The sequence below is a fragment of the Centrocercus urophasianus genome, unplaced genomic scaffold (genome assembly GCF_019232065.1).
Source record: "Centrocercus urophasianus isolate 14NV4802_14NV808 unplaced genomic scaffold, USGS_Curo_1.0 seq_23, whole genome shotgun sequence".
NCBI classification, from domain to species: domain Eukaryota; kingdom Metazoa; phylum Chordata; class Aves; order Galliformes; family Phasianidae; genus Centrocercus; species Centrocercus urophasianus.
The window spans coordinates 16,762,291-16,774,752 of NW_024884789.1; the positions used below are offsets into that span (position 1 = coordinate 16,762,291).

At 44.5% G+C, this 12,462-nt stretch overlaps 1 protein-coding gene across 5 annotated transcripts in view; it reads left to right on the forward strand.

Annotated features, from left to right (window-relative positions):
* Positions 1-12,462, forward strand: part of PSTPIP1 (proline-serine-threonine phosphatase interacting protein 1) — a 46,142-nt gene that overhangs the window by 1,071 nt on the left and 32,609 nt on the right. For all 5 annotated transcript variants that reach the window (XM_042824079.1, XM_042824082.1, XM_042824083.1 and 2 more), the window contains one exon: positions 11,096-11,196. In XM_042824079.1, the coding sequence (XP_042680013.1) occupies positions 11,096-11,196 (101 nt within the window). The remainder of the gene's footprint in view (positions 1-11,095; positions 11,197-12,462) is intronic.

The following is a 12,462-nucleotide window of genomic DNA, read 5'->3' on the forward strand; positions in this document are numbered from 1 at the left end:
CTAAGTAGAACTGGTTCTTCACCGCCTGTTTGCTTTCTGTGCTTTCTTTCCATCCCCTCTTCCTGCAGGGTAAACCTTCTCCTGGTCTGAAGGAGCCAGGCAGATGGCTGTGGGGCCCTGCTTTCCTCCAGGCACCCCCAGCCCCAACTCTATAGGATTTAACCAGTTAAAAAAAACTGTAATGAGGAAATACAAATGTTCCTTTTGATGTTAACCCAAACTGTGCCAGGGCACACCCACACAAGGCTCTCCCTTACTCTTCTTTATGCAGTTACTAACTGCATGCTCAGATGCACAAAGTATGGCACAACCACAGCCCAGTGCAACTGCAGGAAATTCAGCTTTTGCATTTCTCGACGTCCTTCCACAAAGTGCAATCTGACTTTTAGAACCAATACATTTTGTGTATTTACTTTCTAGGATCTTGGTCTTTAGCTGGGATAAACCAGGCATGTCCCATGGGCTCAGCAGGGTGATTAACGCCACTCAGCAATCTGGCCAGGCCAGTTCTTTGTGGCTCCTCTTCCCCAAGCTTCACTCCTGGCCTTAGTCATGAATATCATCCTGGCTTGGCTTTGAAGCTACCATCTGCTTTAAAGGAAAGCGTCTTTGTTTTTAATATTGTTTGGCTTGAACATAATACTGCCAAGCTTGTTTAATTGGACTGAACTATATCCGGATATGCTATGGTAGTTTTAGCTGTGCAGTAATAACTCTTTTAAAAAGAAAACTTACAGGATATTGCACAACGTAGCAAAAGAGCACAGCTTGCCCCCAAAATCACAAGATCAGCAATTATTTTTGCATTCATAACGTTCTGCTGCGCCCGTTAAAGGAACGGAAATACATTTTCTCAGTTTGCCTCAGTGAGCAACTATCTGCTTTGTTCACTTTTGCCATCAACTGAGACAGCCCTCATGGTTAAAACCCAAGAAGTACCGTCATGTCACAGCCGTACCTGCCTTCATCTCCGAGACCTGTCTAAAGGCATGGCTGCACTCTCCCCCTGGAATTCAACATCTCTGCTCTTACCATCAGCAAGCTTTTGGCCAGGCAGTTCCTTCAGTAGCTACAGCACTGTGAAATACTTACACAATTCCCTGCAACAACACATCTTCCTCAACCAGAACAGAAAGAACACCATTCATTCTGCTGCAAAGTCCCTCCATCTTCCTAGGCTGTGCTGTGTTTCAGGAACATGCAAACTTTTCCTCATTGCTCATCTCATTTTTATCCTCGCTTTTTGCCTATCAAATGTGGCAGTGCCAGGACTATGCTAAAAGTTTCCTATTTCTGCTATTTTTTTTATTGTCTGTGTAACCACAGCCTGGGCTAAAACCACTCTGCTTTTATTACTCTTTTTGTTTTGGTATCTTCCACACACGCTGGTTTAATGGTTTAAAAGAAAGTTGCTTAAAACCCCCACTGAGATGCACTCCTTTGTAATAGTTTCCTATCCTCAGACAATACTTTTTGGAAAACATTAATAAGAAGAAAAGACAAATCAGTTTTGATAGTAGGCAATTGCTCAAGGCATTAATATTCTCACTGTCCCATTGTATGAATGCAAGCGATGTTACCTGTGTAATCACATTAGGTGGGCAGGTAAATTCCCTGCTAATGGCCTCTGCTTCCACCTGAATTTCACATTAACAGGATTATATCAATAGGAGGGATCTGAGCAATATTCAATTTTTGTTACAAAAACCCATTTACCCGAAGGGAAAGTCTTTCCCTTTTCTTTCTTGATCTCCTTCTACGTCCTTGTACTCATTTGATGTTCCACCAGAATTCCCATTGTGGCCTTTTCCTTCAATTTATATTTTCTCTGCCACGCTGCTCCGCAGCAGCCTGGTGAGACGTGGCCATTCCTGGCCACTCAGCAGCATCATTCTGGCTGCAGAATTCTGTATCTACAAAACACTGTGATCAGACGCTGCAGCACTGGGAGCCATGTAGGTGCTTAAGACAAGCCTGAGATAGACAAAGATCTTTGAAAATCTTTCTTGTTTGGCTTTAGATTATTGTCTACACTGGGTTTAAAGCAAAAATCTGCCTCATACGTGAGGCTCTCGCCTGCTGCCACAGATTTCTCACGTAACACTAAATGCCCAAACAGAAGTAATCTCTTTCATAAATAATTTTACTTCTTGTGAGCACTTACCCTATGAAATGACTATAAAAGATACATTATGTGTCACAGCAGGACTATTTTCTGGACTTACTCGACAATATACCCAAGAAATCCTAATCACAGTTTCGCCCTAGGATGCCTCTTTTAGACCAGGTGCCACCTTTCCTGCAGAGGCTGTTACACCTTGTGGAGCTGCTTTCTGAAATGGGTTTGGACAGACACCAAACCTTCTGTGCTGGCATCTCAGCTCCACAGGTGGGCCCCCCCAGCTTCCATTTGGATGGGAGTGGATTGTACTGGTTGTAGCTGTATTTACAGACACGAGGCAAACCAAAATAATTAATCTCACCGCACACTGTAGAGCAGGCAAGCTCCACTGTCAGTACGTCCTGCAACTCTCTGCACTACAGAAAGTGTGACTAGAGGCAGACTTATGGTCACATCCCTGTGCTGACAGCAGCCCTGCTTACAGCCAGCACATGCCCATGTTGGTGGATGTGAGCAGAAATGGGGAACAAAATGAGAACCAGCTTGGAGAAGTCAGACTGACTGGCCAGCTGAATGCCTGTGTTTGTTGTGAGGTCAACTTCATCTCCATGGAAGATACTGCCCTATTCCCCTTCTCTGTGTTATTTCTCTCTGTATTCTTCCATAGTTTCCACTGTGGCCAAAATGCTTTACTCACTAAGGCAACAAGAAGCACCCTGGGGAGGGGGGTTGCAGTCTCAGAACAGTCACTGAAACCACAAGAAATCACAAGAATCCTTGCTTACTCGCGGCTGTGGAAATACTGATGTTCCAGGAAACACTTCTAAGCAGAGCACAACAATTAAAATGAAACTCAAATGAACTGGTACTGATAGTGAGGCAAACACATTAACAGCTTCTTCCACCTCCCATATTCCTGGTACACTGCCTATGGGCCGTGCGAGGAACCAATGACAGCACATTCAGGGCAGTTCATTTCCTTGGTGATGAGCTGGAAATGAAGGACTGCAGTATTACTTCTGCAGCTTTTGGTTGTGTGCTCTGTCAGTTATGGCCTGAACATGGTATACCAGGCTTGAGCATCTTTCTGCAAGGGCAAAGGGTACCTGGGCAAGAGCTAAGTGCAGCACAAAGGCCTTGGAAGACTTTCTAGAGCAGGTAGATGAACGGGTTGGTGGAAAGCTCATTTTAGATCAAGTAAGTTCAGTAATTTCTAATTAAAAACAATTAGGTCTTTAGTGGTTACACTTTATTATTTTTTTCTGACGATCGTGCTGCAACTGAGGGTTGGGTGGTTCAGAATGGCCGATGGATGAAGTCACAATGATAATTTTGTTTGTATTTTTACAAAGGTATGTCCACTTTGATTTGATCTCTCCTGCTCTGCAAAAGTGGTTTGGTTTGGACACAGGGAAATGGGGGATTCTTATTTATGCTGACTTTAATTGTGGCATTGCTGTGTGTTTTAGATACAGAAAAGGTGACTCAAACTCTTTTCACTCTCATATACGTAGATATGTCTGATGAACACAGCATAGATCTAAAAGTATTTGTCACACGTCTTGAAACAGAGGCTGCAAATTGGAGCAGCGCTTCAAGCAGAGATCAAAGCAGCAGCCCTCAGGTTTGCTGAAGTAGGCTGAGGAGGTGAACAGCATGTCCAAATCCTCCTCTCTGCCAGGACTGGGCAGTTCATTACCCATCCCATCCCTCCCTCGAGACATGCACTGCCCGCTATGCATTGAGCAGTGGCATCAGTCTCCAAAATTTACACTCCCTGACCAGGGACACTGATCCTGTTTCCTCTGCGGGCACAATGGAAGACTGAATTTCAATCCACTTCTGATTATTTCATATTTGTATGGAAGGAAAATTAGGCTGCTTCATAAAGAGATCATTTTTTGATATTCGTCAGCTCCTCTGAGCTCAAAAAGAGCTCCATATTTTGCTTTCATGCCATGCTGCAGCAAGGTAGATTCTGGCTGGCAGATGGCAAATTAAGCACTTGTTTAATCTCCTGTTTAATCTAGGTTTTGTAATAAAACATTTCTCAGCAACCACACTTCCGTAACTTACAAAGTTCCCCATGTTGTTCAGTAGGAATGTGGGGGTTTGAGGCTGGGACGAGGTGACAGCTCAGGTCATGGCTCTGTGCTGAGGGCATCAAGGACAAGAAAAGAGAAAAAAAAAGATACTGAAAATGTGCATCCAGATCCCAACAGCATCTCAGTTCCCTAAAGAATTGCTCCTTTACTATAAATGGAGTTCAGTGCCTCTTCAGTGGGGTGAGGAAATGTCCCTGTTCAAGGCTAAGGAATTGAAAAATTCCCTGGCTCTTTTGGTGCAACTTCATTTTTGCTTGAGATGGAAACCATCAGGTATTTGCTGTAAGTCTTCAGCATTAGGTGGAAGCCAAGCAGCAAGGGGTTCTGTTTAGGCAGGTTAGTTTCTGTTTCATAGAATCATAGAATGGCCTGGGTTGAAAAGGAGCACAATGCTCATCCCGTTCCAACCCCCTGCTGTGTGCAGGCCACCAACCAGCAGCCCAGGCTGCCCAGAGCCACATCCAGCCTGGCCTTGAATGCCTGCAGGGTATGGGGCATCCACAGCCTCCTTGGGCAACCTGTAACAGTGCCTCACCACCCTCTGTGTGAAAAACTTCCTCCTAAAGTTGATTAGGGAGTTTCTGTAAGCCCAGAGTTGGTTTGCTTCTGTCATATCTTGAAAGTCCCCAAGTCTTTGTGAGAATGTGCGACATCATATTGAGGAGCAGGATAGGTTGAAAATGACTACTTAAGTGGTAAAGATCTCTCATAAATGGAAATGACAACATGTGGACATTGCAGTGGCGCCCAGTCGGAAATTAATTTGTACAGCAACACTCTAGGTAGATTTCCTGAAGCTTTGCCCCACTTTGTGCTGTGAAAACCCCCCAGCAAAATGTCCAGCTCCTCTTATCAGGGTTGCTGAGAGCATTGGTGCAACAGCACATTGTCCTTAATACCTTTTCCAAGACTACCAGAAAACAAATCAAGGTTTTCTAAGACAAGGAAGAGAAGGAGTTTTTAAATTAAGTTCCAAACTAAGCAGGCCTGGAGCCAGGGGCAGTGTGTGAGCTCCTGAACAGCTGCTGCTGTGCCTGAGCAAGGCAGGATTGTCCCACAGCATCCTCTCCTACACAGTGTTTGCAGAAGGAAAGGAGCTCTCTGCATAAAAGAGACCTGGAAGCAGAACTAAAGCGGAACAGAAACAAAAATAAACTCTGATCACTATTTTGTATAAAACAGAAGTGCTCTCTACTTTAATGTTCTATTTCGCCTTATTTTACTTCCAGTTTCTCTTGTGTGCCAATTATTAGGATACTGAACCAATGTCTGATTTCAGTGTTGAAATGCTTATCTGCCTGGCTGCAGAGGGCAGCTTGGCCAGCAGGGCTGTGCCTCCAAACCTGCCTGTGACAGCAACGTGCAATGCCTGCTGCAGGCCTCCCTGTTGGCTCCCATGTCAGCCAATCTCTAAAGTCACCACGTGAAAAGAAGAGGAAAGGAAGGTCACTATGTCTAGCCTGTGTCACATAGAATGGAATCATAGAATGGCCTGGGTTGATAAGGACCTCAAAGATCCTCTAGTTTCAACTTCCTGCCACATGCAGGGTCTCCAACCATCAGACCAAGCCACATCCAGCTCTGCTTCCAAACCAGGGAGGGATTTTGTTATCTCCTGTCCCATTTCTCACTTCAGCTACATGATTTCTTCCCCAGGAAACTTTGTGCACTCTCAGAACATTATTGAAGAGTTAAGGAGGAAAGCTAAAACGGAGGTAGCAGCACAAGCAGAGTCCTCTTACTGGACTGGAAGCCTTCTCAGTGTGCACCATTACTCTGCCAGCCAGCTCACCTGCAAAAGTCAGGAAGGCTTTTGTGCAGCAATGGCTTTGTGGGCATGCAAATAATGGCACAGCATGACTGCAAGAGCACCTTACCCAGGATGTGAGTGAGGAGGGCGAGGGCACAGGAAGCTGAGGAGCAAATTCCTCTTGTTGCAGAACAACCATTTCCTTCTCTGCAAAAATCTACAGTGTCATAGGGAGCAAAACACAACAGAGAAGCAACCAGTTGCTCAATGCCACCACTTGTGCAATGCTGCTGCAGAGTTTGTGAAATATCAATTTCAATTTATTGTTTTACACTGTAGCTCCTGCAGAATTGAAATTTGATGAGAATCTCTGCCTTCATTTTAAGTTCTCCAGCCTACCCCGCTAGACAGAGAAGTGTGAGATAGCAATCTATCAACTTGGTATATTGGAATGCTACAAAAGCAATGTTTTTTTTCTTCTCTGATTTTTGAAGACATCATTCAAGATACGCATCTATGCTGTCTGGCCCAGGAAAATACTGCATTGCAGACTTAGGTAACAAAGACAGTAGTGTAATTGCAAACTAAGCCTCATTTAAAAGATACCCATGTCAACTCCTGAAATGATAACGAAAGGTCCCAAGAGAGCACTCTATAACCCTCAAATTCATGTTTCTATAGTGCAAAGGGTAGTTTTACAAGAAACGAAAGAAAAGTAGACTGCTAACCTCAGCCTGCCTGCTCTCCCTTATTTTGCAAAACCCCAGTGACATAATCCACATCACCTCCTGAATAACAGCGGGTGGACAAATAAGGTTGCACGATTTAGCTTTTGCATGAAGGCATGGACAATTTTGCTTCAGTCCGGTAACTTCTAACAGCTATTCACAAGCTCATGCTTTAGTTACCAGTAAAACAGTTTGTCTTTGCTTCTTGATATTATTGCAATAGCACTCTCATGACTTTCATCAGAGAGCCTTGCAGACACCTTCTGAGCACTGGGCTCATAAGAGAGGCACTGCAAAGCCAGTGCTCAGCTAATTAGAGCCCTAAGACTTGGCACAAAGTGATTCACCTTTAGCCAGCAGGAAGGAAGGACAAGCCATGCTGCTGCTCAGCCATCTTTGCCCTGGGCAGGGCGTTGACACCATCAGGCCTCCCACTTGTAGCCTTCACTACCAAAGTTCCCAGAGCCCTAATGGCTGCAGAAGTAGCTCAGAGCCAGCCACTCTCTGCCACAATTAACTCCTAATGGTTACTTGCATGATTGCCTATGGGAAAACTTCTGCAGAAAACTGCAGTCCCAATGCACGCAGTTGTTTTGGTAACACCAGTAACATGAAGGAGCAGCGCCTTTATGCCACAGGAAAAATAAGAAGAAGGTATATCCTAGTGCACTTGCTGGCAGCTTCAGTTTGCAGCCTTTCCTGCCTCCTCTCAAGTATGCTAGGAAAAGCTATTCTGGGTAAACAGCAGTATAAAGTTGGTGCTTTCAGCCGTGTTGCTCTATTTCTGAGGGAAAAGCATCACCTCTACTACTGGCAGGAGGCAACTTCTGTGAACAGGCACAGCAACAAAATGCTGCCTCTGCTTTAGCTGTGATTCTCCTGATGAGAAGCAAAACCCCTGGCTCCAAGGCAGAGACCCAAGTACACATGAAGGATTAATGGAAAAATCTCAGAGCAGTATAAACCTGCCTGCAACACTGATAGCCCTTTGTCAAATGCTCTTCTTACTTGTTATTACAGGTCTGTTGGACAGCATGGATTAACTAATCCTTTTTATTAAAGTGACAATGAATAAATCCTCTTTCACAGTTGCACGTGCTTTGCTTGAGTAAATTACTTACTTGGCAATGTTAACAAATTATTGGGGGCAATTTGAATTGCTCTCTTCTAAGTAACAGAACAATTGACGTTTTCATAGCATCACAGAATGGCCTGGGTTGAAAAGGACCACTCATGCTCATCCAGTTCCAACCCCCTGCTGTGTGCAGGGTCACCAACCAGCAGACCAGGCTGCCTAGAGCCACATCCAGCCTGGCCTTGAATGCCTGCAGGGATGGGGCATCCACAGCCTCCTTGGGCAACCTGTTTCAGTTCACTCTCTGAGTGAAACTCTTACTTTTACAGCTTTAATGAATGTACTCTTTATCTAATAAGGAATATCCTTATCTAACCATATCCTTATCTAAAAAGGAATATCTAATTTATATTAAAACCCACCCAAATGTCCTCTGACTATTCATCATTTCTTACAACCATCACATAGTCCCAGCTGAGAGGTGCCCAAGCATCAGCTGAGCATTGCAACTTCAACTGCCACTACAAAAATCAATTGACACAAACACTAATTATAACACAAAACAGTAAAAGGAAAATAGAATGAGGGCCAATCAGCTCATCAAGGCTCAAGAGTTGTTCTAACATGATACAGTCTTGCTGTCTTGACAAAGAAAACGTGAGATCAGTTGTATTGCTAGGAGATCCTTAAAAAACCAGAGAAGAAAGACAAAGCAGGACTTTGAACAGACACAGAAGGAGAACAAGGAGTGTGAAGAGGGTGAAGAAGAGGCTGGTGGCTGTGCTGAAATGGGAATGGCAGAGCTGGAGGAAGGGTTCTGAGAGCCAGCGTCGGGATTGATTTCATGCAATCTATTTGCTGCAGATACCAGCATCAAACATTAAGGATGGTCTGGGAGCAGCTGTTGTTGTAGAATGAAATGCTGTGCTGGAGGTATCTGATAGCATTTGAGCCTGGGGTAAGAGAAAGCAGATACGTTTTCAACATATTCAAATCATACTTGCAGGCAGCAAGCAGGAAGCAGAGCTGTCAGGTAAGGTACTGGCTGCTTTGTGCTTCATGTACATGCATGTGGATGTGCAGAACAAACCTTGAGCATACTGCTCCTGTGTCCTGCCTGGCAGGAACCCTGTGATCTGGGAACGTGCAAGTGCTATTGCAGATTTTGTGTTAATGCGTACAGAAAGATCTCTCTTTTAAACGGCTAAAACATTCCTGTATTTATAATGGGCAAAGTCTGTCTTTTGCATTTCTGAGGTCTTTGAAGTAATGAGACTGGAAGGCAAAATGATGGAAGACAGAATCGGTCCTAAGCAGTAGTGAGCAGCACAAAATTGTCCCTTTAATACCAGAACAAACCCAGCAGCTTGTGTCCTGGAGGCAGGCCCATGTGCAGAGCTCCAACAAGAAAGCATGGCTGTGCCAGACACAGCAGCACAGCTTTGAAAGGACCTATTAATGCAGAAGTGAGGTTCTCTGCTTAGACACGTTGCAAAATTCATTCACTCGGTCACCACGGCAGAGCGGACCCTGGTGCAGTTTTTAAAACGGCATGACTTCTTCCCCTTGTGTTTTTTTGGTTGGAACGAGGTGTCCAAATGGCTGAATCAAGTCCATTAGTAGTTTTCTCAGGTCCTTCGAATGACCAGCAGACACCCTGCTGCATCTGTGGGTGACTGGGGGAGGAAGAGAGACTGAGCTTGGGCCTAATAATGAATAGGCATTGCATTCTCCATTTAGGGAATTTGTTGGTGGCTCACTGATATGCAGCATTTGCTACTCTTTCATTACACCATCTGCACCAGTTTAAAAGAAGTAGACAGTGGATTTTAGCATTTGTTGTACAGAGATATGTTGTGCAGAAACAGCAAAGTAACATGATAGAGCACTTTTCACTTTCTGTTGGTTGCTTGTAGCAGTACGCCTGCCTGCTGGGGTGACACAGACCCGTATAATAACCCACGGGCAGCATTTCTGTGACAGGGGAGCTGTGCACACAGCCACAGGATATAGCTTATTGCATCTGGAAATATGCAATCAAAATTTTTGTGCTGCGAGCTTGTTGTGGCACATCTGAGTGGTTTCTGCCAGGCAGAGTGAGTGATTAATGAGAGGTTTTACAGCAGCAACACCATCTGCCCTTGAGAAGTTCTCAAAAAATAAAAATAAAATTGCCTGGGTATTAGCAATAACCTTTCTGCCTTCCTCCTTTCATGTATTTCATAGCAAGATTGCTTCTCAGGGCCCACGTCTGTAACTAGCCTTTTGAAACAGGAGGGAAACGGATGTTTTGGTTTTGAGATCCTGTTTCATAAAGGGTAATTATATGTGTCAGATGAGCATGTGTAATCCCATCATCAGTTGAGTACTGTTACAACAGTGATAAGAGTGGGTCCGCTGCACACTCTCCATCACCTGTTATCTACATTATTGTTCTGCCTGGCTCTGTAGAGCAGACCCTTTGCTGGTAGAGCCACGTGAACCATCATCCTACTTTCTTTCCTTTCTCCCCACTGCACATGCCAAGGTTGTCACCTCGCCACCTGCATCTAGACAGCATGTCACTCCTACTGAGAGCCCTGCGGTGGTGCTGGTTTACCCTGAAAGCAGCTCAGCACTGTATGGCCACTCATTCACCCTCCACTCCCAGGGGGATAGGGAAGAGAATGGAAAAAGCCTGAAGTAGAACTCGTGTGTTGAGATAATAACTATTTAATAAGACACAAAAGGAAGAGGAAAAAAGGATAATAGTGATGATAATAGCACACACAAAATGATAATAATACACACAGAACAAGTGATGCACAAGCAATTGCTCACCACTCACTGACTGATGTCCAGCCAGTCGACTGCTTGCCGGCTCAGCAACAGCTCAAACACTGCCGTGTCATCAGCATTGTTTTTCTCTCAAAGCCATACCATAGCAACCCATCAGACACTGTGAAGGGAAAGAACCAACACCTCTGTACCAGCTAAGGAGGCACAGCGGTGAGGTGACTGACGCAGAGGAAGAGGAGCCACTGCACATAAATCCCACACCCAATGCTCAGCAGGACTCCTCCAAATGACAGCTTTTTGGCACAGCGAAATGTGGGACTCACTTCACTTCTTCATTATTATAAAATGATCTGGATTTAAACAAAGATTTTACAGCGCCTTTAGCTCTGCTCTGGCTGCTGCTGCCCAGGGCAAACCTAAAGGTACATTTGGATTTTCCAGGAATAGGACTTGTTTCAGATGACTGACGGTAAGTGTCTCCTAGACCTGTAAGCTTTGTGCACAAACTATCTAATCTCTTCATCTTTCTGTCCTCAGTGCAAGGAGTTCACCTTACACACTGGCTTCGAGGTGCTCGTACAGCGACTGCTGGATGGGAGGAGGATGTGCAAAGACGTGGAGGATTTGCTTAAGCAAAGGTGAGAAAGTTTGGGTGCAAAAAGCTTGAACAGACACAATTTTGTCTCTCACTGTGCATCCCAAAAGACATAGTAAGGCTGTTGCCGAATTCAATAATGGCACTGGTTCGTCTAGAAAAGCCCAACTGAGGTGAATCCTAAAGTGGTCACAGCTGCTGAGCGACCAAAGGTGGTCAAATAAACCACTGAGGTGGTGATCCATTCCTGGGCCTGTACTCCTCAGGGCTGTTTAGACAGCTCCAAGTATAAAGTTCTGAAAACGAAACAAAATAAATGAGAATTTTACGCCAGTTATATCTTATGAGGGAAGAGACAAGGTGAATGATAGAGATGGGCTAGGAGAGGGATTATAAAGTCATCTGGCCACAAAATGGCTTGGGTTGGAAGGGATCTCAAGGACCATCGAGGTCCAAATGCCCTGCTGCAGGCAGACCTGCATATATTAACATAGCTTTTCTCCCACGGATAATTTTCCAGCATTTTGACATGATTTGTGAAGGTAGATAATCCAAAGAAACCTCAAAAGTTTAAGGAGAGAAGAGAGGGATGATAGGATCAAAAATCCAGAGCTTCATTAAGGCTCAGGTAGTTATCGGACCGTAATACTCTAGTAGAACACAAATCCACAGCAAGAAGCACTACCAAGTTTCCACATTCAACAGGAAACTAATGACTTGTACATTTTTCTTTCTCATTAAACGTGCTGTGGCCGCATGCTGTGTTTCAGCTTCCTGTAACTATAAAAAAGGGCCATTTTTCAAGTACAGATAAAGCTCTGCAAGATGCTACCAAAAGTCCTTCCCAGCTCCTCAGAACATCCTGCATCATTTGCCCCCCTCACCAGAATTTGAGTAACAGTAGTGTGCTTTATCTCCATCCTTACACACTCCTCGGAGCCCCTCAGCAACAGCTGTGCACAGCTAACACTTCTCTGGGTGAGAAAATAAATATTACACAGCTGCTCCAACTTCGCCGCTCATTTTTGTAATTCTGACTTAGAAAAAAGATTTAGATTTGGTTCTGTTTTGAGATAGCTGAGTTTCAAACAGTAGCAATGTGCAGTGTGAAGCACAGAACTCATGTATGACCTGCTAGGAAGCCTCCACACTATGAATTATATATTCAGCAGGTGATCCTGCCTCTGTATGAATATCGCTCTGCCTTCCCCAGCCACAGCCTCCCTTTTCCTCCCACGCTGCCCCATCCAGTTTTCTGGTTTTAGGTTGCTTTTCTAAAGGCTACTTTTCAAGCAGTGGAACTTTCACG